A 27,695-nucleotide genomic window follows, 5' to 3' on the forward strand; every position below is an offset into this window, starting at 1 on the left:
TTGAACTCAAAATAATAATCTTTTTCATGATCTTTAATACACATATTCTTTATTTTTCCCTAGATCATAATACCTACTGACATGTTTATCTTACGTGTTTGAATCTATCAAAGCTGCACCAACAACACTTGGAATGGAGATTCCACAATATGAATAAAATAAACATAATTGTCCAGTTTTCATTAATACTATCATGGGAGAATATTATTTTTAAATTTATTAAAGATATTTTCAATAGAATTCTCTTGATTTATAACTCGTACCCATTTTTCTTGCTCTTCCGGACACTTTAGGCTGCCTAGTATAACTATCCTTTCCACCAGGAACACAACAAAGATGAGGCATAGCACAAAAACACACTCCACTTAAGCTTTATTGATGAATTGTTAGAGTCTTAAAAAACACACACAAAAATCACGATGAGTAAAAAATGTATGGGCACTTTTAGGTTAAATCACTTACACAACGTGTAATTTTTCAATTTTTCTATTTTTTTTATGCGAAACCGAGAGTGACCATATATCTGGTAGTAGTTTATGTCACTTCAACACCAAAATAATTAGTTTTTTGCACTACAATAATAAATAATACCAAAAATCAAAGAGTTAAAACCAAAAATCAACCGACAAAATATGAAACGGAATCTAATCCAATATCTAAGTATGTACAGCTGATGAAGTAAACAAAAGTCCGCCCGTAGGCCGATCTTTTAATAGAAGGCACTGGACGAGTGCGCATCCAAATTTTTGTCGACGGCAAGATGGCAGACATGGCAGACATCTTCCAGGTCTCGCTGTCACTTCTCACTTCCCCTCTTTAATTGACATCTGTTTGTTTTGTTTTTTTTTTTCGTTCGTGTTGTTATCTAGTTAAAATTTATTATTATCTCAATCAGAGTCTCAATTATTCTAAACACTAATTCAAAAAGTCTTATTGTATATTGTCATAGTCATTCTAAGAAAGCTAATACGCCGGGAAAAATGATTAGTTTTCATGTTCCAAGATCCAAGATGATCCAAAACTGTTTATTTTTAGTTTTCCTAAAGGCTATTTGTAAAAATCGTGATTGTAATTGGGATTGGTCAAAAATAAGTGTATGATGTGGCCATTTAAAGAGGATGTTTTTATTACGTGTGGAGGAAGAAGATACTTGGAATCAATGTTCATGCTTCTGTAAAACAGTGCACTCTTATAGTGTCCGTGAAAGCACAAGTTCAAGTGTACCAGAAATATGTCAAATAAGATTGGTCCTTACTTGACAAGAAGATTATTTGGAGAAAAAGAAAACATAAGATAGGGTATTTTAATCGAACAGCGAAAATTTAACATTTTTATTGTAAAGTTTGTTGTAGGTAGTTGTAGTTTTGTGCTAAATATTTCTAACATTAGCAGCAGCAGTGTTCAGAGTGTCAAGAGGAGGAGAATTCAGTTAATTAGATTTATGCACAGTTACAGGTATGAAGGCTTTTTCAAACATAGTATCAAGTTCTATAGTCAACATTTTTAGTATTCCTACAACTGTAAAAACAAGGAACATTGGACTGAAAAATGGCAAGATTTATATAGGAAGAGGGTATTATGCCAATAAGAAAATTAAATCTGTAGGCAGAAGTTTCTTATTTAAAAACTGTTATGGGGCATATATTAATTTGTATCTGTGCCACAAATCACTGAGAAAAATCATATAATATTCATAATTGTTAACGAGATGATATTTAAAGAGTATTAAAAATGAGACTATTAGTTATGAAGCTTACAGTGTTACTTTGTTTCAATATTACACTTTTATTCTTGTAAAATCTATGATGAAGTTCAAAAGCATTTTGCAATGGCCTTAAATTGTGAGCCAGGATTTATAGCAAAGGTATTTGATGCAATGAAACTTAATCGGTACCTTCCAGTATGTATTTTAGTAAGGGGATTGTCAATCCCATGTTTTTAAATAGATAAAATACAGGCCAAAGTTGACAATATTACAGTTGAGAAGAAACTATTTTATCTTAAAATTCTGAGATCATATAATCTAATTTTCTTAATAATAAATTAGGTATATGTATGTTGTACATACAGAATTTTGTTATGGACAAATAAGGATCGACAAGCTTCTTTTTGTGCAAAAAATAAATGATTTTTTCTAGTATTTGACAAACCATAATGTGTTTTACAAACTTACCGGTAACAGTTTTTTTTATAATAAAATATTTAGGAATAATTTGGGTTATTTATCAATATATTAATGACTTGAATTTTGACAAATTGAATTTGTATCAAAATAATTTTACGAAATATAAAATTGATGTTCTATTACAAGATTGAGTTTTTATTGTCGACAAAAACAGGATAAATACTAATAATAATACCCTTAATAAAATCAATGATGTTTATGTATTATGAAAATATTTGTCAGAGGACATATTATGTAACAGTTTTTGAAACACCAAACCCATTTGAGGGTGCAGCCACACTATCCTAAAAACGGCGTATCGGCGTAACGGCGTAATGACCTTGAATCGATTTCCAGTAATTCTATTGGCTGAAATTTTTGACAGATGAATTTGACAGATAAAATTTCTGACAGATGAATGTTTCAGCCAATAGAATTAATGGAAATCTATTCAAGGTCATTACGCCGTTACGCCGATACGCCGTTTTTAAGATAGTGTGGCTGCACCCTGATGGGACGAATAAAAAAAATAAAACAAAAACATATTTTTTCTAGGTTTATATTAAAAATACAAGGTAGGTAATCATCAAAAATAATTATGAACCAAATGTTTTTTATGAATATACAACTTGAACAAAAAGGTGTTTAGAACAATTTTTACCAAATTTGCAAAAATTTTAAATTGAAACGCGTAATTCAGTACAAGTAAACATGAAATATTGTAAATACTTATTTAATATCATTTCGAGTGTTTAACGACGAAAAGGTCATCTGTCCGTAGCGTCTTTTGTCAGAATATTCATATATTTAGTGTATTATATACCAATATTGTACGCAGTTTTGAAACTGATAATTAAATCATATTAATGTTAACTAACCATAATAAATGATAGAATTTCACTAAATTTAAATTGCCCCCCGTATGGTTGAAAACAGCAAATTGATATTTGATTACTTATAGATTACCACCTATATACAAAATGACAGGAAGACCTGGAATATGGCGCCCAACTTGATTAGACCTTCTGCGCATGTTGACGCTCATTCTCTATCCCTTCTATTTCTCTGATATTCTCCCGTGATCGGTTTGTGAGGCCAAAATTCGATCGGCGGCCATACTTTGGTGACAAGATTTCGAGGTGACACCGAGCGAATTTTTATGTTTTTTGTGACAACTGTTTTGTTTTAAATTTATAAACTGTGTTGTTTAATATGGTGAGATCTTCAGCGTATGGCTGCAAAGGACGAAGCGAGAAAAAAGTGGCTGGAATTACATTTCACAGGTAAAAATCGATACACAACTTTTGTTATGTGGTCATAAAATGTACATTTTTTCATTATAGCAGTAAAAATATGTCTAATGCTTTTAATATGTCTTGTACCACATCCAAACCAGACTATTTTTAATAATTCCAAGTAGTATTTTCAATATTCTGTATTATAATTAATGTTTGAAACTATAAATAATGCTACTCATAAAATGGAATGCCCTATTGGTTGCACTGTAAGCACACCAATGGACTGATGCACAAAAACGAATCAATCAAAGAAACGCGATATAGTATCGTCTTTGTCAATCACGCTAACATTTTAGAATAAGTAGGAGGAGCGCAGGCAGATGATTAGATCGGGCTTTAAAAACCTACGTCTGCGGTAAAAATTTACGTTTTTAATGCAAAAATGATAGCGCGCGTGTCAATTCTAACTTCATCAAGCGATGTATCACTCCCAAACATTCGTGGTGTTTACTATACCCTATTTTTTTTTTAATTATACATTATACACACGTTAATAAATAAATAATTGTCTTGATAATCAGTCCACTGTGACTGTAAAATAAATTTTGCGTTATCGACTTAGATATTCTAATATTATAAAGGTGAGACTATAAAATACAAAATTGTATATGCATTACTCAAAAATGAACGATATATTAGTTTACGTTTTAATAAATATTTTGTACCGTCTAGGTACAAGCTAATTTCTGATGCTACGCCATTGGAAAATTTCGTCTAAAATAGTGACTGGTTTTTTTCCCGATTGCGGTTCGATATTACCCTCCTTAAAGGACATTGGAAATATTGTTTGTTACGCTTGTTCGAAAGAGTACAAACCTGAAAGCGTTTATTATAAGTTTGCTGATCTTTATTTACAGATATTATTCATGTTTTAGTGTTAATAGACGAAAATAGTACGGTATATTACACTTTAATTCGCGCTATGTACAAAAGAAAAGGAAATTTGAAGGTATTCGATGACGAGGAGGAAGGTGAAGGGCCCAGGGGCGGATACAGTAATTTATTTTAGGGGGGGCCCAAATAAAAAATAATGCCAAATATGCCTTTTAGGGCGCCATTTTTAACCCAAAAGCCTAATATTTAACCCAATTGACAGATTTTAGGGGGGGGCCCCGCCCTGTATCCGCCACTGGAAGGGCCTATAGTTGAGAGAAAATGCCCTAAATGTGATAATAATAGAATATCTTTTATGCAACAACTGAACTTAGGTCTACCAATGAAAGGCAGACAGTATTTTATATTTGTAGAAAATGGTAATACACTCCAACCATACAACCATAATCTCGATCCGTGTTATAAAAAGACCAGAAAGAACTGTGAAGTAATATATTGTAAACATTTTAAAATATAATAAATAAAGTCAGCTTAACCGGACGATCCATCTATTAGTCCTTCTCCAGTGTAAAATGAATTAAAATTCAATCTAAAAAAAACAAGTCAAAATTATTCTCAGATCAAACAGTAATGCCGGGTCCAGACCAAGGCGACAAAAAGTAAACACGATTGTGAGACAAAAACAAGAAAAACCTGTGACAAAAAATGGAAAATTCTGTCAAGAAAACTTGACACAAATTGTCAAGGGCAAAAGTACAACAAAGTCAAAAGTTTAGTTGTTGCAAATGAGTTTTATTAACCATGTGTGATTTCACTGGTCTCCTACTGTTGGCAGCACTGGCCATCCACACTGCGCCGACAACTTGTCGTAAAATATACGAACAAAACATTGAAAAGTCCCCAAATTTTGAAACCAACAAAAACGAGAGAAAAATATCACAGAAATGTATTGGATTTGTCGCAATTTTGTCGTAAAACATGAATGTTTCTATCTTGTTGTTGTTTTGTCTGTTTGGTCTGGACCATAGACAAACTAACAAAAGCAAGACTCGTCAACGCTGTACTGCAAAACGGTAACAAGTTTGATAAGAGTTTATTACCGCGCTTGCGTCAACTGGCCTTTTAGACGAGGACGGTTTACTTATGGATTGTGTATTTTGTAGTAGCCTTTTAGACAAGGATGTTTAATTAAAAAGCGTTTATTAAAATCAAATAAATTTATTTCCATCCGTAAAATAAACAATAATTTCTGGACATAACAGATATAAAAACAAAAGTTAAATAAACGAAAACGTATTTATAAGGTACAAAAAAATAATTATGTATATTATAATATTAATAATAGGAACAACAAGAAACATCTTAAAAATATACAACTTTTTCAAATATAAAACAAAAATATAAACTTCACATTTTCCCAAGAATTTGCAAAAATATTAACATTTCGAATCTATTATAAAATATAAAGCACGAAAATTCAAATCATAAAAAGATTAAAAAGATAAAGATTCTTATAACTTACAGTCAATTTGTAGGACCTTCGTTTTGTCTACGTTAGCGATGTAATCACAATAATAGGTATGTATAATCACAGTAATTATTATGTTCTTCATAAATATAAAATGTATTAAATTATTTGTTTTCGTTTTGTACGCTAATAAAATAATAGTAATAACCAAACAAAACGCAAAATCAGGAATTCAACAGTTCGTTCAAGGATGGTTCAAGGCAAAAACGTTTTTCGTTTTATTTAGCTTAGGTTTGACGAATGCGACTGCGCGATGATTTCTGACTCAACTGGCCAGCGCAAAAACAATAATTCGACTTCCTCAATCCATTGAAAAGTCTTGCTTTTGTTAGTTTGTCTATGGTCTGGACCCGGCATAAGACACAAAAAATGTGATAGATTTATCACAATTTTACATTAAGAACAATTTTCATAGATTATATAAAATGAAATTGTTTTAAAGAAGTTGATGAAGGTGTTGTTATTCTTAACAAAATAGTCCAAACAGAATAAAAAATCACCTTCAAATATTCATTTTACCATGTGTTTAATAATATTCTCACCAAGAATTTGATATTATTTTATTCCTAAACTTGCACATGCATTACACTACTATATTTGGAATAGTCTAAGCGAAGGCTAAAAGGAACAGAGGGATGGGTTTAAGGGCTAAACTATAGACATCGCATGCCAAAAATGTTAACTTGAATACAACAATACCTGTATAATAAATTAAAGAGACGGTCGTGCTCACTGGTGTCTCTATTTAAGTCGTTGATTTGTGCCAAAAGCGATCTTATGGCTTTCAAAAACTCGCTGTCGTACAGGGTTATTTTGCCTTTAAAACTTAAGTTTAATTCCTGGTCTTGAAACGTTACTTCATTCTATAAAGATAAAAATATCTGTAGTAGGGTAAATATAATATAAAACAAACCTAAGATCCAGATTGTTTAGATTTTTTCGTGTAGTACGAAAAATTAAATCCAAATAGATAACATCTTAAGGTGCGTTTACAACGGCTGCGCCGCTCCGCCCTGCGCCTCGCAAAACATTTTTTTAACATGTACTTTTGAAGTGTATTTTTTTAAGCGCGTACAAAAGTATTTGTTAAAAAAATTATTTGCGAGGCGTGGCGTAAAGCGGCGCAGCCGCGATGAACGCACCTTTACAATAGGTAACGGCCTTATTAGTTACAGTACGTTTGCTGGATCTGTGTCTATGAAAGGAATGCGGACAAAAAATATTTAAATAAACAGCAATATATTTTATACGTCGATTTGACGAGTGCGTCACCGCAAATCGCTCCGCCCACTTATTTTATTGGCTACTTGCAAATTTGTCGATTTTATATTGATGGGACGCGTCGTCTATTTTTTTACGAAAAACATCGAGAGAATATCGTTTCCCCTCTCACGGATACCCCGTAGCTACAGAACGGACAGACGTACTGTACAGTAAATAAGATCTATAACCGATACCGAATAAACTTTTAGTTACGTCATCGAGGGCGCGATTATTATATTCATTGTTGCCAACCATGGACATATTCGGCGCCGGGGTGACTAACTGGAATTAAGATTTCCCGCTTGCGATTCAGGTGGTAGCTCTGCTGTAAAAAATGTCAAGTTGTCACATATATTTATTTATTTCTTGACATTCTGATTCATTTTGACTCTTTTTAGTTTTGTATTACGAGTTTTTGGTTTAAGTGAATTGTGTTGTGATATTTTAAGCTTAAATTTTTTTCGAAATTGTTTCGAAAAGTCGAAAAGTCAGTCGAAAATTGTTCTTTTTAGAAAGTTTTTGAGTGCGAAGTGTACAAGATGCCGAAGCAGCTTAACACCCGTTGCAAAAAACTCCATAGCCACCTTTATTAGAATATTTTGAATAGGGAAGCGGTTGTAATGGTCCTTAATGTCTCTTAAATGCTGTTAAGGAGGTGAGTTTTCTTGATGTAAATAATAACTGTTTAGATATTCGTAATTAATTCGAACGGCCCAGCTACGTCGAAACAACGGTTCCCATTAGAACACCGAAGTTAAGCGACGTAAGGCGATACCAGTGGATGGACGGGTGGCTGGTTCGAAACTCAGTATCGTGCTGTTGTCCAAAGGCAAAAGTGTAAAATCTATTGACACACACTGCTCATTCACGCCGCGCCGGTTCGAGGCCGGATGAGATCGGATATCTCGTGAGTAAGAGTCGATTTAGACACTTGCCAAGTCGGTAGGCCATCGACCATGATATGGCCGAGGACCGCGGTTCGGATTCCGCGTAAACAAAGTAGGCCCCGTCCAGATTAGCCCTGGCAGCAAAAAGGAGACGTTAACTGAAATCTTTAATTACTTTAATTTTATTTTTGTTTCCTAAAATATTTCAATTAAAAGAAAATATGCAAAAGCTGGCAACGCTGTGCCGGCAAGCTTAATCACATGACTAAAAGTTTATTTGGTATGATCTATAGGTATACCATCGTAGCGGGTTCTTTACTGAAGCGTAAAGGAGATTGGAACTCCCTCTTTGATGTATATCTCCCTATATATGATAAATTTAGCCAGATCAAGCCCTGCTAGATGTCATTATTTGGCAGGTACTAGGGTTGACCTCGCCAAAATTATCATTGATTGCCATTCCCATCCGTCTTTGAGGCCGTTTTTTTTTTCGATCATACGCTATAATGGACTGATTTAAATAGAAAATTAGTTTGTGACAGGAATGAACAACCACAAATAATTATTTTTCACGTAAAAAATATATTTAGAAAAAAAAATTAATTGTTATAAAAAAGTAAGAAACATGCATAACAATACATGAACAATAAACAGTGTGATCAAATTAATGTAAAAGCTTCAAGCATAATAATTATAGTAAAATACCTGTGTGAAGGAATCGTAAAGCGAATTTGGTAACGAACCCAACTCTGCTTCGACGAAATAGCGTTCCATCCGCTGAACAAAGCAGCAAATTCAATAAAAAATTAATAGTTTATTCCTTTAGAATAGAACTTTTTAAAACTAGTGTAGGATAATGTATTCAAATTTGTTCATTCTAAATAACACCCAGACAGCGTAAAACCGTGCTATTAACATTGGAAATGTTTATGTTCGTATATGGGGGCCAAATTTCGAGTTACACATTTTTGTTTGTGTTTTGATATACGAGGTTTAATTTTGTTAGTCCCGACGATATTACTTGGCGACTATGCTACGGGGGGCGATTATAAAATTGAATAGATTGATACTGATATTTGCAAAGGTTACAAAACAGTACTATTTTCGTAATGTTGTTTGTAATGAAACAATATTTTTATTTAGGTATTGATCAGTAGCGTGCCGTGGGTAAAAAGGCGGGGTGGGCGAGCTATGTTGAGGGCGCCGCACAGTGCTTCGTCCCATGAACAAAAATCAAAAAATAAGTTAAAATTTACTAATATCTGAATATACAGGGTGTCCCAGAAATGAGTGCAGATATTTTAAGAGGTGGTAGATCTGGTCAAAATAAACATATTTTCTCTTTACCATTTTTAAAATAAATTGAAAATAACTAAGTTATTTAACTTTGAAAATTTAAAAAAATAATCGCAACATTTTGAGAACCGCCGGCAGATATTGCCAACTACATCCAATTACCCGGATCAAGCCCGGATTTCAGTTAATTCGACGCACTGTGTTGCCATATGGACAAGAAAGTATATGTTTACAAGTAAGTCATAAAATCACAACACCTGAGGAGTTTGCATTACATTTTTAAGATTGTGATATTATTACATAAAATAAATTAAAAGTTAAATGTTTAAAAGTTAAATTAAAAAAACTTACCCAACATTAAAAAAGATACTTATGACAGATCGATGTAACTGCGACAGTTCTCTTTTTCGATACACACTTAACTAAATACACTTCATTGTGCTGCTTTACTTGTACGTGCTATTATAAAAACTGCTAAAATAACAGTCCCCATTTTTAACTTAACACATTATTTTCGTATAGGTTTCATCACAATTTGAACCACTGATTTACAAAACACCTTGAAAAGCACACATTACACATTACTTTGAATATCTTTCTGAATGAATAAATGTTGAGAATTATTGTCTCTTACCGCCACTTTACGAACTACTGTCAATCTAAGAAAATACATGTTTCACTCAACAATTTTAAATACGTATTTTGCTTTTTCGCTATTTTTTCGATGTATTTCGACAATTCCGTCAACAGTCCAACCGTCGGCCAAGACAGCCACGCATCACTGGTTGGTAATTGCTCACTACTTCTTTGTCGCGCCGGCGTGTCGAGCTTGCGTCATGCGAGGTTGCCGCAGTTTCAACAATTTCAAATTCAAGATACTCGAAGCAATCAAATTCTTATTAAATTTTAAAAATAAAACAGAAAAACATGAAAGGAAACAAACAAAACACAAATGAATTGATTATTGATAAGGTCACAAAAAAGAAATTTCTAAAATGTTTATCGTAATTCAGAATTCAATATATCGAAAACAGCCCGACGAATAATCAATTCATTTTCGTTTTGTTTGTTTCCTTTCATGTTTCTCTGTTTTATTTTTAAAATTTAATACAAATTTGATTGCTTCGAATCTCTTGAATTTGAAATTGTTGTAACTACGGCAACGTTGCTTAACATCGTCGTCTGACGCAAGCCTGCCACGACGGCGCGGCTCAAAGGACCAGTTCACACGTGGCACTCTTGGCCAACGCGCGACGGTCGGGCTGTCAAAATACATCGAAAAAATAGCGAAAAAACAAAATACGTATTTAAAATTGTTGAGTGAAACATGTCTTAAATTGAAAGTAGTTCGTAAAGTAGCGATAAGAGAGGTATTCAAAGTAATGTGCGCTTTTCAAGGTGTTTTGTAAATCAGTGGTTCAAATAAAACAGAGAAACATGAAAGAAAACAAATATTGAATTCTTAATTACGATAAACATTTTAGGAATTTCTTTTTTGTGACCTGGTTGTGAATAATATGATGAATCATTTTCGTAAACGTCATAAACGTAATGTTTTAGTTAATTTTCGGTGGTTTTTGTTAAGTTTTCATTGAAAGGGTAAGTACTAAAAATAATTAATGTGTTTTTTTTCTATAATACATATTAATAATGAGCACTGATAAAAATTTAACATTCCTAATTTTTGAGTAGAAATTTTTCTATGAATTTATAAATGTAGAACTATGTAGAATGTGGATAACATAGGAGGTTGCAACACTGCAAGGTTTAGATACACCGTAGAGAAATCTCAGGTGAATAAACAAGTGGCACTAAAAAGTTTTTTCAAATTTCCCGGAAAATGTCAAGAAAAATTTTAAATTTTCAACATTTTTTTTTCGCAAAAAATACCTCATAGGCGTGTTTCTGGGGTTGAACTATACTACCAGTTAAAATATCTGCACTTATTTCTGGGACACCCTGTATAATTTTATACTTATAGCAATGTTCAACCATCCTGTATATTATTTTTCATAAACAGCGTTTTTAATAGCAAATATTTTCACTAAAAATAAATTTTGCGATCATTATCTCATCAGTAAAAAGAATAACATTCATAGTAGTTCTGTATATTACGGAGTTAAACGAATTTACGCACTTAATTGAAAGCCACTATGGATATTGTTAAACAAGGTATGTAACTTTAAATTTATTTCTAAACAAGTTCGTGATTGTGTAGTTTTTATTTATTTTTAAGATGATTCTTAAATGGGTATAAAATTTTACGTTTTCAAACTTCAAAAGGCATTTAAAAAACATATCAAAACATATCGTATTTATTGAATATTTTTGTTGCCATATTCATACACTTTTAATTTTTGTATAGTTCACCTGCGTCTGCTTGCGACGAACTTTATTTTATAATACTTTTCAGATGGAGTAAAATTGATAAGCAATGCCGATCTGGCTAATACTTGGCTTGATCATAAAGACAAGAACTCAAAATTATTTGTATTTCAAAAAATATGTTCTTATTAGATATTGATGAACCTTCCAGTCAAATGAGACACCACTGGTGCCTGAAAAAGTCCACTATGTTGGAGCGAAACGTCGCATAAAAAAAGTGTCCATCTTTCAATTTATTATATAATCTCATACCCAAGAAAAGGAAAAAATAATATATGGATATGCTGTATTAAAGAGGTAACTATTAACATCCGAACCCCTCATAGCGACAAAATGAACAGTAACAACGCGAAAAAGTAACATATTAGAAAATGATGTACAGAAATATCTTATATGTGAGGATACTTCATCTACCTGATTTGGATACTATAAATTTGGAAGATTCTGTCAGCAGTAATTCTTCTGAATCAAAGTAGTTACGATCTATGCATTTTGTTGTCCTAAAGTAAATTTATAGTATCTTAAGTTTTTTTTTTAATTAAATATAACATTAATGTTTCTTTTTCATTAAACAAAAACATTTTTATCTTATCTTACGTATTAGGCTTATATTGTAGGAATCATGTTCTAATGTTATTTCAATTCTTTTTTATCACAGGAATTTATTTAATACTTACACCGTTTTCATACTATAACTTATTATTTGCTTAGATGGAACACAGCTCCAACATTATTATTATTTATTAGATTTTTTTTTCATAAACGTGGGACTAAGAACATCATCATTTAGTACAATGAGAGTACTCATCATTTGTGTCAAATAAACCGAGTTTGAATAAATTGCTTACAATAAAAGAGAAGTTTTGGATTTTTGTCCTCTAGAGCCATATGTTCGAAGCACTGTGCGCCGGGTACATGCAGAGTAATTCAAATTGCCGAATTCAAGGTGTTCAGATTATGGTTCATTTAACACGATTGGGGCGCTGGGATTATAGGATTATACAGTACTTCGGATTATAGGGGTTGTATTGGGATGTATTTGTTCATACATTATTACATTACTGTACTACTAGGGAAAATACGAACAAAAAAATAAAACTATCTACTTAATTAAAATTTTAGGCATCTTGTTTTTACAGACTTAAGTTTGTTTAATAACTTATCATAATCGACTAAAGGCGCGAAATTCGATTGGACAAAGCAACCTTGCCAACCGCTCTTACAAGAAGTAGTGTGGGTCAGGAAAATGTCGAATATGCAAACAAATAAAAAGACTAGACCATAACGTGATCGTAGGATGAGAATAGTTAGATTGTACGTACAATTTTTCGGTGGAATATGTTACGCAGGGTCTAAACGCCAAGCGGGGCACTGGTCTTGTCATGTTTGACATCGAGAAGGCCTTTGACAGGGTTTGGCACGAAGGCCTTGTGTACAAGCTTCACCACGTTTTCCACTTTCCCCAGCAGATCACTCTCATCATCAAATCCTTTCTTGTCGTTAGGAGATTCCAGGTCCGCATCAGAGACTCTCTCTCCTCTCCTCGTGCTATAGAGGCGGGGGTGCCGCAGGGCTCTGTCCTGTCGCCCACACTCTATAATACGTTCACATCCGATATCCCTAAATCCCTGGAGACTCGTCTTGCGTTATTCGCAGACGACACCTCCACTGCCTCGAGCAATGGAATTCAGAGCAGGCTCCAACCCTACATCGCCCAGCTGCTTGATTGGTTTTCCCACTGGAAAATCAAAATCAACGCAGCAAAAACCCAAACCTTGTTCGTCTCAGGACGAATGAGGCTCCCACTACCTCCTCCTCTAGTCATAGACGACGAAGAGATCCCTTGGGGGGAAACCGCCAAGTATCTCGGAGTCACACTAGACCGACGGCTAACCTGGATCCCTCATATCGACAAAAAAATCTCTGGTGCCCGTGCCACTTATGCTAGCCTTCATGGCCTCCTCAGCAAAAAGAGCACCCTCTCCCTCTCAAATAAAGTCCTACTGTTCAGAACAGTCATTCGCCCTCAGCTCCTCTATGCAGCCCCAGTATGGTGTAGAGCCTCTGACAGCCAAATCCACAGACTCCAAGTTTGTAAAAACAAAATCCTCCGCTATATCACCAGAGCTCCCTGGTATATACGCAACTCCGACATACGTACCGACCTACGCATCGACCCCATCCCCAAATACCTTCGAGATCGTGCCTTGAAGTTCTACGAGAAAATCGGTACTATCCCCAATAGTACCTTCAAATACTCCCATCTTAAAACCATTCTTCTAGACAATTAATTTTGTCCCCCCCCCCCTTCTCATAATATAGTCCTCCCATCACCCCCACAACACCCCCTCTCTTTCTTCCCCACATATTAGCAGGAATAATAGCTGACCATTCTTCGGCGGCTGATTCCTCGGAGGTGGACTTTTTTTAGTGGGTATCAACCGAGTCCCACACTGTCTAGGGGTTATTTCTAGGACCGTCTCTCTCGAGATGGTTATGGAAATGATCACTATTCGTCTATGAAAGATTTTTCAACCACCCCCTCACCAAAAAAAAAAAAAAATCGACCGGACAGTTCTGTTTTGAGTATTTGTTTTATTCTGTTTTTGTATTTACTTTTTAGTTGCTGTTTTATGTTGGCATGCTCTAATCCTGTTTTTTGTAGGTATCCGAGGTATTTGTATGTCTCATCCATTTCCATATTCTGTATGATATTTGAGTCTTGTAGAATGTATTCTTCCTGTATCGTGTGTTTTCCATTTATAATGCTGTTTATTTTACATTTATCTGTTCCTAGTTTCATTTGGATGTCTTCACTGTATGTTTCTGTAATATTGAGAAGGTTGTTGAGTAGTTTTCTAGTTGCTGCATAAAGCTTTAGGTCATCCATATATAGCTGGTGCGAGATGGTAGATGGATGTGTGAGTGAGGATATTTTATAAGCATCTTGGGGCGTTTTGTTGAGTAGGTTCGATAGGGGGTTGAGCGCAATACAGAACCAGAGTGCACTGAGGAGTCACCCTTATTATTATATTATTATTATTATTATTATTATAAATTTAAGTATACAAGGTCGGTCATAAAGTCGTGGCACATCAAAGTTTCATTTTTTTAAATGGAACCCCCTGTATATTATTGCATATTTTGGTTGTTCCTTCAATTCTAAGCAAAAATCGAAATACACACAATGCACCTCAAACCAACCGTTTCCGAGTTATTGACTTTTGAAAAACAATTTGATTTAATTAATTTCGATATGTTCCGTTTAATTTAACGATGACATCAAGTTAGCATTTATAGATGTATAAAATGAGAGTATATCTGGTCTGGAAATTACAAAATTTTCGTTTAACATTTCAATTCTTCAATTTATGTACGTTGTGTATTACGATTATTGCTTAAAATTTAAGGAAGAATTGAAATATGCAATATATACAGGGGGTTTCATTTAAAAAGAATCAAGTTTGATGTGACACAACTTTATGACCGACCCTGTATAACTAAATTTACTAGTAGCTAATAGGAATTTAAAAAAAAAACATTACAACAGTATCACAGTTTCGGCAGAGTGGCATCACTAAATCAAACCCAACACATTGAAATTAATTAAATCGAATTGTTTAAGTGATATATTCAAAAGTCAATAACTCGGAAACGGTTGCTCTGAGGTACTTTGTGTGTATTTCGATTTTTGCTTAGAATTGAAGGAAGAATTGAAATATGTAATAATATACAGGGGGTTCAATTTAGAAAAATGAAACTTTGATGTGCCACGACTTTATGAAAGACCCTGTATACTTAGATTTATTACTCGCTAATAGATATTTAAAAATCCTATAACTTTTGTATTTTTTTTTCGCTACCTCCTATATTTTACCTAATAATCGCCCGTTTCCATACATAAAAGCGACCCTGTATAAATATAAAACAACCCCAGAATTCCCAACTGGCAAAGGTTTACGACAAGGAGACGCGATATCCTGAAAGCTGTTTACAGCAACACTAGAAGAAATCTTCCGTCAACTAAGATTCGCTCATGACATAGTCCTAATTGCCAATAGTCCTGAAGAACTACAAGCACAAATTAAAGAACTAAATACAGCCAGCAATAAAGTAGGTCTCAAAATGAATTTACCTAAAACTAAAGTAATCTACAACGAACTAGTAGACAGAAAAAAACATTGTAATAAATAACACAACACTGGAAATAGTAGAAGAATACATATATATTTGAGACAACTAATACACAGCTCGGGATCTCTACTACCAGAAATCAAGAGAAGAATTAAGTTAGCATGGAGTACTTATGGAAGAAACTCAATCATATTCAAATCTACAATACCACTTTATCTAAAGAAGAAAACATTTGACCAATGTGTACTACCAGGCATGACCTATGCATGCGAAACCTGGATACTTGAAACGGACGTTATAAGGAAACTAAAATATAATCGTTGTTTCTGTTAATACATTCTAGAACAACAGATATAACTGCCAAAAGTACCAACCAATTGCGGTACTTTATCAATATTTGAAACAACTTATATCTATTTCTGGTTTATAAAAATCATCATAGTAAAATTCTTCAAATAAGTAAAGCCAGCTAGGTGCTCTTAAATATACCAAATGTCTAATAATACCTTAAAAATACGATTAACAATTTGAAGAATACCTACTTGCATAAACTTGGAAAATTCCACACATATATTTAGGATCTTCACGATTGTGCTGAGAATAGCTGGAATTGTTAACATGCAGTCCTTTAAACAACTGTCTAGAAAATCACAATGACACGACAAAATTTCATCAACATTATGAACCTGAAATAAACATATAATATCCTATGATCACATAAATAATGTGTCCATTAAGTGTTATAATAAATAACCTTTAAAAATAAGAAAAATTAGATGCATTAAAGTACTGTATGATCGAAAAAAAATCGTCATTTGCTTTACTAAAAAAAATTGGCGCCGGGAGGCACGTATAGAGTTCTTTTAGTTTCAAAGTAAAGGAATTTTGCCAATTTTTTTTTATCTCAAACACTGCGACTTTGATTTTGATGTTATTACAAATTTTGTTGCAAATATTATTCCTAATCTTAAATTGAAAACCGCGTTTCGCTAGCTACTGTAATTTTTGGAGTTACGATGTTTTTAAATTTTAACCCCCTCCCATACCAACCCCCCACCCCCACCAAAAACTAATGGCCAGTTTCTCGGGTGCCAAAGTATTTTTGTGCCAAATTTGGTTAAAATCGGTTTAGGGGTTTTTGAGTTATGGTGTGTGTTAAGTTATTGTGTTACAGACAGACACCATGATAATATTTTGTATTTATGTCATTTATGACCCAAATAACTCATTTTGAGTGAAATTAAAAAAACTTTTTTTTGTCGATCTTAATAGCCTACCATACCTATTAGCACAGATTAGTTATCCTATAAGTATACAGATAAAAATCTTGTCCCTAATTCGTGGTACGAAAATTGTTTTTTATGACGATGTGCAAACGAGTCAAATTTCCTGTGCGCAAAAATAAACTCGCGTAAAATAACAATAAACAGCGTAATAGAGAGATATCGCTAAACCGAATAGCGTGCATGGACGTTAATAAGGCCAGGTGTTATTTCCTTTACGTGAGGTGGTATTAACTCTCTTCATTTATAGTTATCGGATCGGAAAGAATTCTGATCGCGTCGCGTCCGCTATTTAAACTTAACCTAACTTTGAATTTAAAACTTTGAAATTGTTTTGTTTACTAGGTATTTTAAAACTAAAGGGCTAAAGTGCTTATTTCCAGTGCTTTATTGTTCAACATCTGCCAATGGGTTTAGGACAACAAGCAACAAATTCTCTTAGAAGGGCTAAGTCGTCATCTACTGTAAACCTAAGACTCTTTATAGGTTCTTTAATATTGGAAGAGGTGGAATCCATATTTTGGACCATATTTATTTAATTAAAACTAATCCCAGCTACTTAAATATCAAATTACCTAATAAAACTAAAGCAATAATTCAAAACAATTCAAACATAACCTAAAATAAAAGATCTCGCAGGCCGGCTCCGGTTGTCAAATACCCGCACGTGTCCATTTAAGCAATTTTTAAACGTTATCAGAGGTTATTTAGAAAGAGCTTGGTGTAATTGATCCGCAAATTACGTCAGGCGGTAACGTTATTTGCTGTCCTCCTTTCACGCAGTTGGGCAGCTCTGAACTGTTCAAGAACGCGATACTCTCACTCCATTCAATTGAGTCATAAAGTTCCAGAACTGTTCCGCGCCATATGGAGGCACCAGGCTATCGCGCACCGCTCCTTTCAGAACCGTTCTCGAGTAGCCTCAGGGCGTAAAGCCCGGAACTCGAAGTTCGCGAATGGAGGACAGCAATTAGCGGGTGTTGCGTTGACTCGCGCAAATCGTAACCATGATAAGGTACGCGTAAATACTGGATGACGCTATTTGGTTTTCCGATATCTCTCTAATAACTGTGCCGGTCAGGCGCTGTGCACAATTTTAGACGCCATAAGTGGGCGTGCTATGTGCGCAAACTAGTCACCTAACTAGTGCCCGATTCCGAAAATTGGAACCACGAAAAACAATAAAGAAAAAACAAAGATTATAATCTGTATAATCTGTGCTATTAGTTTGGTTTTCCGATATCTCTAATAACTGTGCCGGTCAGGCGCTGTGCACAATTTTAGAGGCCATAAGTGGGCGTGCTATGTGCGCAAACTAGTCACCTAACTAGTGCCCGATTCCGAAAATTGGAACCACGAAAAACAATAAAGAAAAAACAAAGATTATAATCTGTATAATCTGTGCTATTAGTATGGTCGACTAAAAATATTTTTTACGCCTAAAAAATAGTTTATTACGTGTAACAAATAGTTTTATACGCGTAAAATAATAAATTATAAAAAATTAAAATATGAATATTTTTGAAAACAGCAAATTGATATTTGATTACTTATAGATTACCACCTATATACAAAATGACAGGAAGACCTGGAATATGGCGCCCAACTTGATTAGACCTTCTGCGCATGTTGACGCTCATTCTCTATCCCTTCTATTTCTCTGGTGTAATTGATCCGCAAATTACGTCAGGCGGTAACGTTATTAGCGGGTGTTGCGATAAAAATTGACTCGCGCAAAGACTCGCGCATATCGTAACCATGATAACGCGTAAATACTGGATGACGGTATTCGGTTTTCCGATATCTCTCTAATAACTGTGCCGCTCAGGCGCTGTGCACAATTTTAGAGGCCATAAGTGGGCGTGCTATGTACGCAAACTAGTCACCTAACTAGTGCCCGATTCCGAAAATTGGAACCACGAAAAACAATAAAGAAAAAACAAAGATTATAATCTGTATAATCTGTGCTATTAGTATGGTCGACTAAAAATATTTTTTACGCCTAAAAAATAGTTTATTACGTGTAACAAATAGTTTTATACGCGTAAAATAATAAATTATAAAAAATTAAAATATCAATATTTTTGATAAACACGTGGACTGCTCACAAATACACGTCGCGTCACTACGTATTTCTAAGCTGTAGACTGTCCTTACCGCTTTTCGTCTCGCTAGCTTGTGTGTCACGAGTCACGACATTGAATGTTTACTCCCAGCGCGTGTAAAAAAGTTTCACTACAAAAATTGACACTAATAATTATAAAAAAGATTAAAAAAGGATAAAATGGAAGAGCCATTAAAAAATAAAAGGTTCGGGCTAAATAAATGACTCTAGGGCTTGACCTCCCCAAAATTTTAATCGATTGTAATTTCCCAGCCGTCTATGACGCCATTTTTTTTTCGAACATACGGTAATTTTTACTTACCTTATGAATTTTCTGTATAAAACTACACCAGTGTGGCTCGATAACCTCGACCATCATATGGTACTCTAGATTTTGAACGCAGTGCAACATTTTTTGTCTTAAAGCAAATGCTTCTCTGTAGTGCCTCGCATCGGAATAGTGGAATTTTTTAGCAACTTTATTTGATTTCCACACTTGACACAACAATCTCTCCACGTATTTCGAGTAGAATAAATGTCGAAAAATCATTTGATAACAAGCGAGAGATTTCTTGTTGAGAATAAGGGACAGGGGCCAACGGACTTCATAACTAAATGCAAACGATTCGATAACAGATAAGTTCTTTGGATCAAAACATGACCAATAATCTGTAAACAATATCCGACAGTAACAATATTTTCAAAGTAAATCTACTAAAAATTACCTTGTTCTGAATTTGTTTGAATACTGAGTATCTTAAACATTTGAAACTGCAAATTAAACGGTAATAATTCAGTCTTCAGGTCTTCTCGATAAGGGTCATTAGCAGAACTGGATAGTCTCAGTGCCAAGTCCATTAAGCTCTCCAATCTGCTTTGAATAATATCAACGACCATTTTATTAAGCTCTTTTTCGCATAACGTGAGAAACGTGACGATAAAATCGCCCTTATCCAGAAGGAAGTAATGCTTGACGGATTTTAAACGACCTATAAGATCCTTTTCGGTAATCACAAGATCCAAAAGAGTTTTGCTAGCAAACATATATGCTTTCTCTATAGCCTCAATGTAATGTTTTTCTTCAATTCGATACAGTATCGGACAGATTTTTGTTCTTACCGGTTTACCTGGTAATAAATCCCATAAAAAATGTGTTATAGCACAATTAATATATGTATACCCACCACACTGTCTTATAACATTTAAATATTTTCCCGCTTTTAATATAATATCTGCGACAGGTTCTAAAAATTTTGGTATTCTATCCCTTCGTATGCAGTATTTTTTGTCCCAATAATCGGCCGAATAATCGACAGGCATATCCTCTTTCTGAATAACTTCATTATCCTCAACTAAGAACTGGAATTTTTTATGAGAGACAGTTAGGTATACTAAAAATATTACAGTATTTACTTCGTTAATAGGATCTGATATGATTCCCATGTATATCCACATGCCCAACATTTTCATGTAAGGCACACAGGCAGCTCCCATAAGTTTCAAACACAATTGTTGATTACGTTCATCACCAATAGAACTTATAACGTTATCATGTAGTAAGCTTAATACCTTACCACCTTTCGCATCAGACTAAAAATAAACTAAATTTAATAAAAATGTATTTACTGGTTTGATAAATGTGTTTATTACTTTACTAATACAAAATGCTATATCTGCTGCAATTCCTAAACATTGCATGTTTCTTTGTGTAAAGAACCATAACTTCTGTAATGTCAGATTACCAGCTCTGAATTCTGTTTCTAATTGTACAACAAATAACTACAAATATTACTAATATGAATATAAAATTGTTAAAATAAATTATATTTACCATATGATCCTTGTTTAAACATTGCATTGCCTCTGCCAAAGCATTATTAACTTGCCCAAATTCAAATCTCATTTTTTCCTCAGTAAACCTTTGTATCATCGAATAATGACTGGCCAATGGCAATATCTGCTTTACAAGTTCTTGCAGAGATATAGGAACGTTATCATTTATTCTGTAACAAGTTTAATAAAAAAAATTTCACAATAATATTTTACTTTATTACTTAAACGTTCGAGGTCCATATGGATCCTTCAAATCTTCTGGCTCTATATAACATCCCGGCAAGCCAATCAAACAGTTCAAGAGATCTTCGATTAAAACATTTTCTTGTGATATTTCAGGTACGGTAGTTAAGCAAGTGCCAAAACTAGTTGTTGAAAAATCAAAAGACATTGTAGGTTTTCTTTGTACCCAAGACATTACTGAAGGTGTTGAAGCAATTGGAACAGATGAAGATATATTTAAAACACTGCTTAAGTCCCCTACGGGACTATGTTTCACTTTTTCTTTGAGAATATTTTTTACCTAAAATATCTAGTGATAATAATATGATTAACATGTACTATATGGCTTTGATTACTAGGGGTAAATCATCTTTGGTAATGTTTGTTTTCGCACTTAGAGTAAATTGTTGCCTTTTAGTCTTAGCTAGTAGTTCCTTTACTCCAGTATCTTGGATAATATTGTTTAGTAACTGCACAAACAGATTTAAAGAATCAACACTGAAAGAATGAAATTGGAATACTTAGTTGAGATCAAAATAAAAGAGAACTTTTCATATTCATACTTTTTCTGTTTCAAATCATTGTACTTGGCAATGAATGGTTCCTGATTTGATAGTTTTCCTATAAGATTATTTATTTGGCCTTTTTCAGTGATTTGAGCTCCTGAACAACCAACACTTGTAGTTTGCGTAATATTCTTCTGTAAATAATCAACAACCTCTTCTGGCTGAACGGTACCCCTTTAAAACACCTAGGTAAAAATTCAGTAGAACAAAAAAATTATGTTAATTCATACCCTAAGTGATGCAATAAATTATCCACAATACTTTGTAATTGAAATTCACTCATTTTTTTAAAATATCTAAACGGTGTAAACAATTTTGAATTTTTATCTATTTGAGTTTGACAGTTTATTAACCTCAAAATAATTAATGTATCGATTTTAGATCAGGGTTGTATAAAGACTGACGATTATGTAAAATCATTGCCCTGAAAACGTAGTCAACTACGTCATTAATGGACCACGAATGGGCTTTTAAAAAAATCTTTACCTGTTTTTTTTTATTGTTTTATTATTACATTAAAGACAAGGATTAAAGATTAAAGCGTTTATTATTATTAATCTTTTTAATCAAAGGTGATCAAAGGTATGAGTATAATTTAAATATCAAATATAATAGTTCAAATATCTAAAGTATTTGGTAGGATGACTGCTTAAATATAATTCAAGAAAATTTTTTAAATTATATATTCCATTTATTTTTAATCTACAGCCTTAATAGTAATAAATCTAGACAATATACATGCCAGAACGATTGTGGAACAAACAAAACAAGCTACAAATATGTAAAATGTTTCTTCATCGAAAATATCTGTAAAGGCAGGAATTTGATCGTAAATTGTATGTACAAGCTTAGAACTGACATCATTAGATTTGGAAGCGTCAGCCATTGCTAGCGTCGCTTATTCAGCTTTTTAACGGAAAGTTTTTTGGTTTTTGTAATAGCTGTACTTGCAGTACTAATTTCTTCTTTAGGTACTTTTGAACTAATGTGCTTATTTATTCCTTGTAAAACTTCCAGAACAGTTAAATTATTGAGCAAGAATTTTACACTCCTAGAAGTAAAAAGTGGGAAAGTGAAAACACATCTAAAAAATTCATACCCTACCCGTTTTCAATCAAATCAATCTTTATATAGGGCTCACTTCTGTCAGAAACAACATTGGTTTTAATGCTACAGTTCAAATTTGTTTGTTGTACCTTGGAGGACGTTATGTGAAAAAGAAAATCTCTGAAAAAATACAAATATTACAAAAAGAGAAATTGGCTTTAAATAGACTGGCTGTTAAAAAATCAATAATCTGTTTAGGCAGTTTAGGGGTTATGTTTACCTTGCTGTAACTGCGTTATGATGAAAAGGATCGAATTGAACTTGAATTTTCTTTACCGGTTGTAAATTAACTGCGTTCAGTTGCTTACATATTGCACTTATTAAACCAGCAGATCTAGTTAAACTTCCACTAAAATAAATTGACATTTTTCTATTTAAATCCTTTTTACAGACATTTAAAAAAAAATGAAAATCTAGGCAACCACAGAAAATATGAAACAATCAAGGATGGGTATTAATTTTGAATCACCATTTTTACATGTTTGGGTTTTGACCATTGAAAAGGTGTAAAAACTTGAGTTGCACAAGGGATGGTGTCGAAGAAAAATAATGTACGAATTTTTTTTTCATATAAAAAACAATTTTTTGTTGTTTTTTGTTTTTATTAATAATTCAAGTACCGTATGATCAAAAAAAAAAACGGCGTCCAGTTGGCTGGGAAATGAACATCAATGACATTTCCCATATAAATTTACATATAAAATGACAGCGATCTTCATTCCATAGCCATCGCTGACGCCGTTTTTTCTCGATCATACGGTATTTTTTTGTAAGGAAATACAAATTTTTGATAAGATAAAACCTCCTTTTTAGTTTTGGTTTTATATATGTAGGCCACCAGTAGTTTGACTATAAATAAAAAATAAAAAACATTGTGCGCGTTCAGGGAACACAGCGGCTGACCGACCGCTGAGTATTTTGCTCAGCGGCTGAATGTTTTTGCACATCAAAAGATAATAATTCAGGGACGGTCAGCGGCTGAGTGGCTGAGTAAGCGGTTTCCCTAAACGATCTCTTTTTACACGCAAAAACAGTCAGCCGCTGTGTTCCCTGAACGGGCACAATATAATGGGGATATTCGGATTGATATTTTTATACAGGGTGTCTCCATATTCCGTGGACATAGAACTATTACGAATTTTTGGAATCAAAATTAATTTACCTCTATACAAAAGTGCTTAGAGGCCATCAAACTTTAAAAAAATAAATACTTTTTTTAAGTTATTTTAATAAAAACCGTTATCCCGATTCGAATGAGATTTTGGGTGTCTATGTTTTGCTAAGCGCATAAAGCCCCGTTCTCAGAAGTGCGACTGTCGCCAGCGACACGACAAAAGAACCAATCAGATTTGTACAAAATTCAAACAGCTGTCAATTTTAAATTTAGTACAGCTCCCATTGGTCGTTTGAAGTGTCAATCAGTGTCGCTGTCGACACGACGCTGTTCTGAGAACGGGGCTTAACATTTGAATTTCATAAAAATCAAGAAAAAATACGGGCACGGTTTTACACCAGCCCCTACAAAAGTATTAATATAAATATTTTCCAATTCCACCTGGTGATTTTTTATTCTTTTAATTGCAATATGGACTTTTTTTACAAGAGACAAAAAGCGTAGTAAATACTAGAAGGAACCTTTTACGAAAAAAAAACAGTCGTCGGTATAGCTAGAAAATATTTCTACTAAAATTTTTGTAGGGGTGGGGGTACAAACATATACGTAGTAGTTCTTTGTCCAGTAATATTGGGACACCCTGTATAACCTAATTTTATTCGGTTACTGCAAAGGATTACTGTCTTGTTATTACTGTCTTAAAAAAAGGAAAAAAGTTGGCCATGACAAACCGTATGAAAAAATGAAGTATAAAATATTGTCAATTTAGTTGACGCTGATTATGGATAAGTCAAGAACAAGCAAATCTAATATTATTTTAAAAGAAGTAACTCCCCCAAAAAAGAAGAAATATGGCCGAGGATATTATGCCGAACTGCTGACAAATTTAAATACTGCCGAACTACAAAAAAGAAATTTTCCAGGCAGCCATAAGAAGACTAGCCTTATTTGGCAAGCAAGAACAGAAAGACATGCGCCCATTTTCATGGAGCTGGTGGCGCCAGGACAAAGAGTTGCTTTGGCACCGGCCGAGAGATGGATGACTTTTGAAGCAGATAAAGATGTGGTAAGATAAGAAAATCTTTATTAATAATATGCCTAGGTACTAGGGTTCAGAACCGGGAAATCCGGGTTTTTCGGTACTTTCGGTACTTAAATTTTTTTTACTCCGAATTAAAAAATTATTTTTTGTTACATGCTAAAGTTCATTGATACTTTCTAGCGGTCGAAATCAAACTCTTCTAAATAAATAGGGACGTTATCTCTTATTGTTCTTACTTCTGAAGTTCTTTTGAAGTTCCTATAATGCTTATTAACAATTATTGAAGTTTAGATATGTTATTTTATTATTAAGTATAATGTTGCTCAATATATTAGTTATATTTTATGTTACGTTTTTTTGTTACGTTCAAATTTAGTTAGAAGTTGCATGGTTCATGTTGTTTGGTGTAAATTTTAAGTTTCCTATGTTTTTTTTGTTTTTCCTTCACTTCTTGTGTTCCTTTGTGTTGATTAGGCTTCAGAACCGGGAAACCCCGGTCTCGAAAGTATCATGAATTTCCGGTTCTTTTGAGGTATCAAAGAACCGGGACTAGAAATAAAAATTACCGGTTCTTTCAGTACTTTCGGTACCAATTTTTTTTTTACTGATTAAAAAATTATTTTTTGTTACATGCGAAAGTTTATTGATACTTTCTAGTGGTCGAAATTACACTCTTCTAAATAAATAGTGTTGCTCAATATATTAATTATATTTTATGTTGTTTTTATAGGATTTGCATTTTTTTTGACTGATTATTTACTAATTATTTTCATTAAAAAACACATATTTCTATCGATTTTATTTTTGAAAACCATCCCTTCCTTGCTGACTGAGGGTGCTTCCACACTATCCTAAAAACAGCGTATCGGCGTAACGGCGTAATGACCTTGAATCGATTTTCAGCAATTCTATTAGTGCATCAGGATGATTTTTTTTAAATGGAACACTGTATCTTATTGAATTTTTGGTTTCTCTTTCAGATCATTTTACATAATCCTAAGATATGTGTAAATATATTTCGATAATTCCAGAGATATGAATAATTAAATAAAAAATATAGTATATATTTTAACCTTAAAAAATTATTACAAATACAAGGACTGTTTTGAACTCAAATCTATATAGGGTATTTATTTTAGATGGCCGGCCTATACTTACTTTGCTATAAAAATATTGTACTCTTAAATCATTCAATGTTCAAAATTCTACGCCAAACTTTCTAAAATATAAAATAATTTTTTTTGTTTTTTTTAACACCTTGTATATTATTTTTTTATTAGATGGAGAGTTATAAAATGAACATTTTTTGTATTTAAAGTATTTCAAAATTTTTAATGGTTTAAATGGGGAAAATAAATACCGAAAATCTTCACTGCTTCCTAGGAGTTCCTAGGCTATACCTGGTGCGTCTCAAAAGTGGCTCACCCCCTATAATTTTTTTATTTTTTCAGATAAAAAAACGAGATTTGGTATGTTGGTATATTACATAAATTAAGATTGATTGACTTATTCAATTGTGTTCGGTCACTTCCTGTTTCACCGGAAATGACTACAACTTTTGATTTTTAAATGGCACCCTTGGAATTTTTTACTTTATTCGATAGAAAATGACACTCTGAATTGAACGACATATTATCATATGTCAACTTTTGACAGATTTGCTCAAAAACAAATTGTATTTTAAATTTCTATCTAGAGTGACATGGCTGTTTTAAAAACACTAATTTTTAATCAAGGAGCCTTGGAAAAATAGATTGGATCGTCAAATGTTATTAGTTTCTTGTCCTGACCGGTTAAAAGATGCCCAAATCGTATTTTTAATCGTATCTCAATTTTTCAAATGGAACGGGGGGTGGCTCATTAGCATATTTGAAAAATGCATTTTTTACGAATAATTTGATACCACACACTTGGCATTTCGAGTCAAATTGTCGTTATGAACCGCATGTTACAATTTCAAATAAACCATATGCAAAAATGTTAGAAGTTGACATATATGATATGTCATTCTATTCAGAGTGTCATTTTCTATCGAGTAAAGTCAAAAATACCGAGGATGCCATTTACAAATCAAAAGTTGTAGTCAGAGAATAGGTACATTAAAGAAATGCTAACTTCATGTTAAAAAATGGAAACAGACGCCACCTGGTGTCGCCTGGCAGTACTAGCTAGATTGAGGGGAATTGGAGTAGCGGGCCTTAAAAGAGGGGAAATTTTAAAAAAAATATTTTTATAAGTATCACTGACTTACTGTTTAAAGTTAATAAACATATTTTTTATTACTTTAATATAATTTAATGTATTAGAAAATATGTCTATTAACTTTACACAGCAAATCAATGATATTATTAAAGACTTATTATTTTCAGAGAAAATTCATAGTAAATAAATTACACATTAGTAAACAATATCATTTACTTTTTAGAGCTGCGATTTATATTACAATAATATTGAAATATATATATTTTTTTAACAATGAAAAAGAATATCCCGGAACCTGAAAAAGAAAGATGATCAATAATGACTTAAATTAGTTCAAAATACATTTTGCAAATAACTAGTGAATTGGACAGATAAACATACTATTAAAAAGACATTTTAGTAGTATATTATCATCTATTTACTGATAATACAT

General features: G+C 33.2%; 3 protein-coding genes across 9 annotated transcripts in view; 1 reads left to right on the top strand and 2 right to left on the bottom strand.

The window, feature by feature from the left end:
- Nucleotides 1–4,773: 4,773 nt before the first annotated feature.
- LOC115890730 (gamma-tubulin complex component 2-like) lies at nucleotides 4,774–22,147 on the bottom strand. Of its 6 annotated transcripts, none has more exons than XR_004051690.1 (15): nucleotides 22,028–22,147; nucleotides 21,795–21,971; nucleotides 21,588–21,729; nucleotides 21,231–21,532; nucleotides 21,008–21,179; nucleotides 20,827–20,955; nucleotides 20,590–20,766; nucleotides 20,361–20,535; nucleotides 19,902–20,303; nucleotides 19,499–19,845; nucleotides 16,332–16,475; nucleotides 8,680–8,751; nucleotides 6,524–6,687; nucleotides 6,325–6,442; nucleotides 4,777–4,885 (listed from the first exon to the last, which is right to left on the bottom strand). XR_004051690.1 is itself a non-coding variant. In XM_030911040.1 (15 exons), exons 1-14 carry the CDS (start codon nucleotides 22,078–22,080, stop codon nucleotides 6,391–6,393), a joined length of 2,508 nt encoding a protein of 835 aa, XP_030766900.1. In that variant the 5' UTR covers nucleotides 22,081–22,147; the 3' UTR covers nucleotides 4,786–4,885; nucleotides 6,367–6,390. The 6 variants fall into 6 exon arrangements, 4 of the variants coding, with proteins under 4 accessions (XP_030766898.1, XP_030766901.1, XP_030766902.1 ...); XR_004051691.1 differs by having other exon boundaries at nucleotides 6,508–6,687; XM_030911040.1 differs by having other exon boundaries at nucleotides 4,786–4,885; nucleotides 6,367–6,442.
- Nucleotides 22,148–22,464: 317 nt separating this feature from the next.
- LOC115890728 (39S ribosomal protein L53, mitochondrial) lies at nucleotides 22,465–23,338 on the bottom strand. The gene is made up of 3 exons (XM_030911035.1): nucleotides 23,125–23,338; nucleotides 22,902–23,024; nucleotides 22,465–22,848 (listed from the first exon to the last, which is right to left on the bottom strand). Exons 1-3 carry the CDS (start codon nucleotides 23,268–23,270, stop codon nucleotides 22,686–22,688), a joined length of 432 nt encoding a protein of 143 aa, XP_030766895.1. The 5' UTR covers nucleotides 23,271–23,338; the 3' UTR covers nucleotides 22,465–22,685.
- Nucleotides 23,339–24,730: 1,392 nt separating this feature from the next.
- Nucleotides 24,731–27,695, top strand: part of LOC115890722 (dynein heavy chain 1, axonemal-like) — an 84,241-nt gene continuing 81,276 nt past the window's right edge. For both annotated transcript variants that reach the window (XM_030911025.1, XM_030911026.1), the window contains exon 1: nucleotides 24,731–25,084. In XM_030911025.1, the coding sequence (XP_030766885.1) occupies nucleotides 24,800–25,084 (285 nt within the window). In that variant the 5' untranslated portion in view covers nucleotides 24,731–24,799. The remainder of the gene's footprint in view (nucleotides 25,085–27,695) is intronic.

Source organism: Sitophilus oryzae, unplaced genomic scaffold (assembly GCF_002938485.1).
Source record: "Sitophilus oryzae breed Bouriz unplaced genomic scaffold, Soryzae_2.0 scaffold_909_pilon_pilon, whole genome shotgun sequence".
Taxonomy (NCBI): domain Eukaryota; kingdom Metazoa; phylum Arthropoda; class Insecta; order Coleoptera; family Curculionidae; genus Sitophilus; species Sitophilus oryzae.

What these genes read in the sequence shown, in the direction of transcription:
- LOC115890728 (XM_030911035.1), bottom strand. Translation starts at nt 23,270, where the DNA reads ATGTCAATTTATTTTAGTGGAAGTTTAACTAGATCTGCTGGTTTAATA. An exon ending in CATAACGCAGTTACAGCAAG is followed by an intron (nt 23,025 to 23,124) that starts GTAAACATAACC and finishes GTATTTTTTCAG; the next exon opens with AGATTTTCTTTTTCACATAA. An exon ending in ATTGATTTGATTGAAAACGG is followed by an intron (nt 22,849 to 22,901) that starts GTAGGGTATGAA and finishes TTTTACTTCTAG; the next exon opens with GAGTGTAAAATTCTTGCTCA.
- LOC115890730 (XM_030911038.1), bottom strand. Translation starts at nt 22,080, where the DNA reads ATGAGTGAATTTCAATTACAAAGTATTGTGGATAATTTATTGCATCAC. An exon ending in GTTTAAACAAGGATCATATG is followed by an intron (nt 20,956 to 21,007) that starts GTAAATATAATT and finishes TAATATTTGTAG; the next exon opens with TTATTTGTTGTACAATTAGA. An exon ending in TCAAACAAATTCAGAACAAG is followed by an intron (nt 19,846 to 19,901) that starts GTAATTTTTAGT and finishes TATTGTTTACAG; the next exon opens with ATTATTGGTCATGTTTTGAT.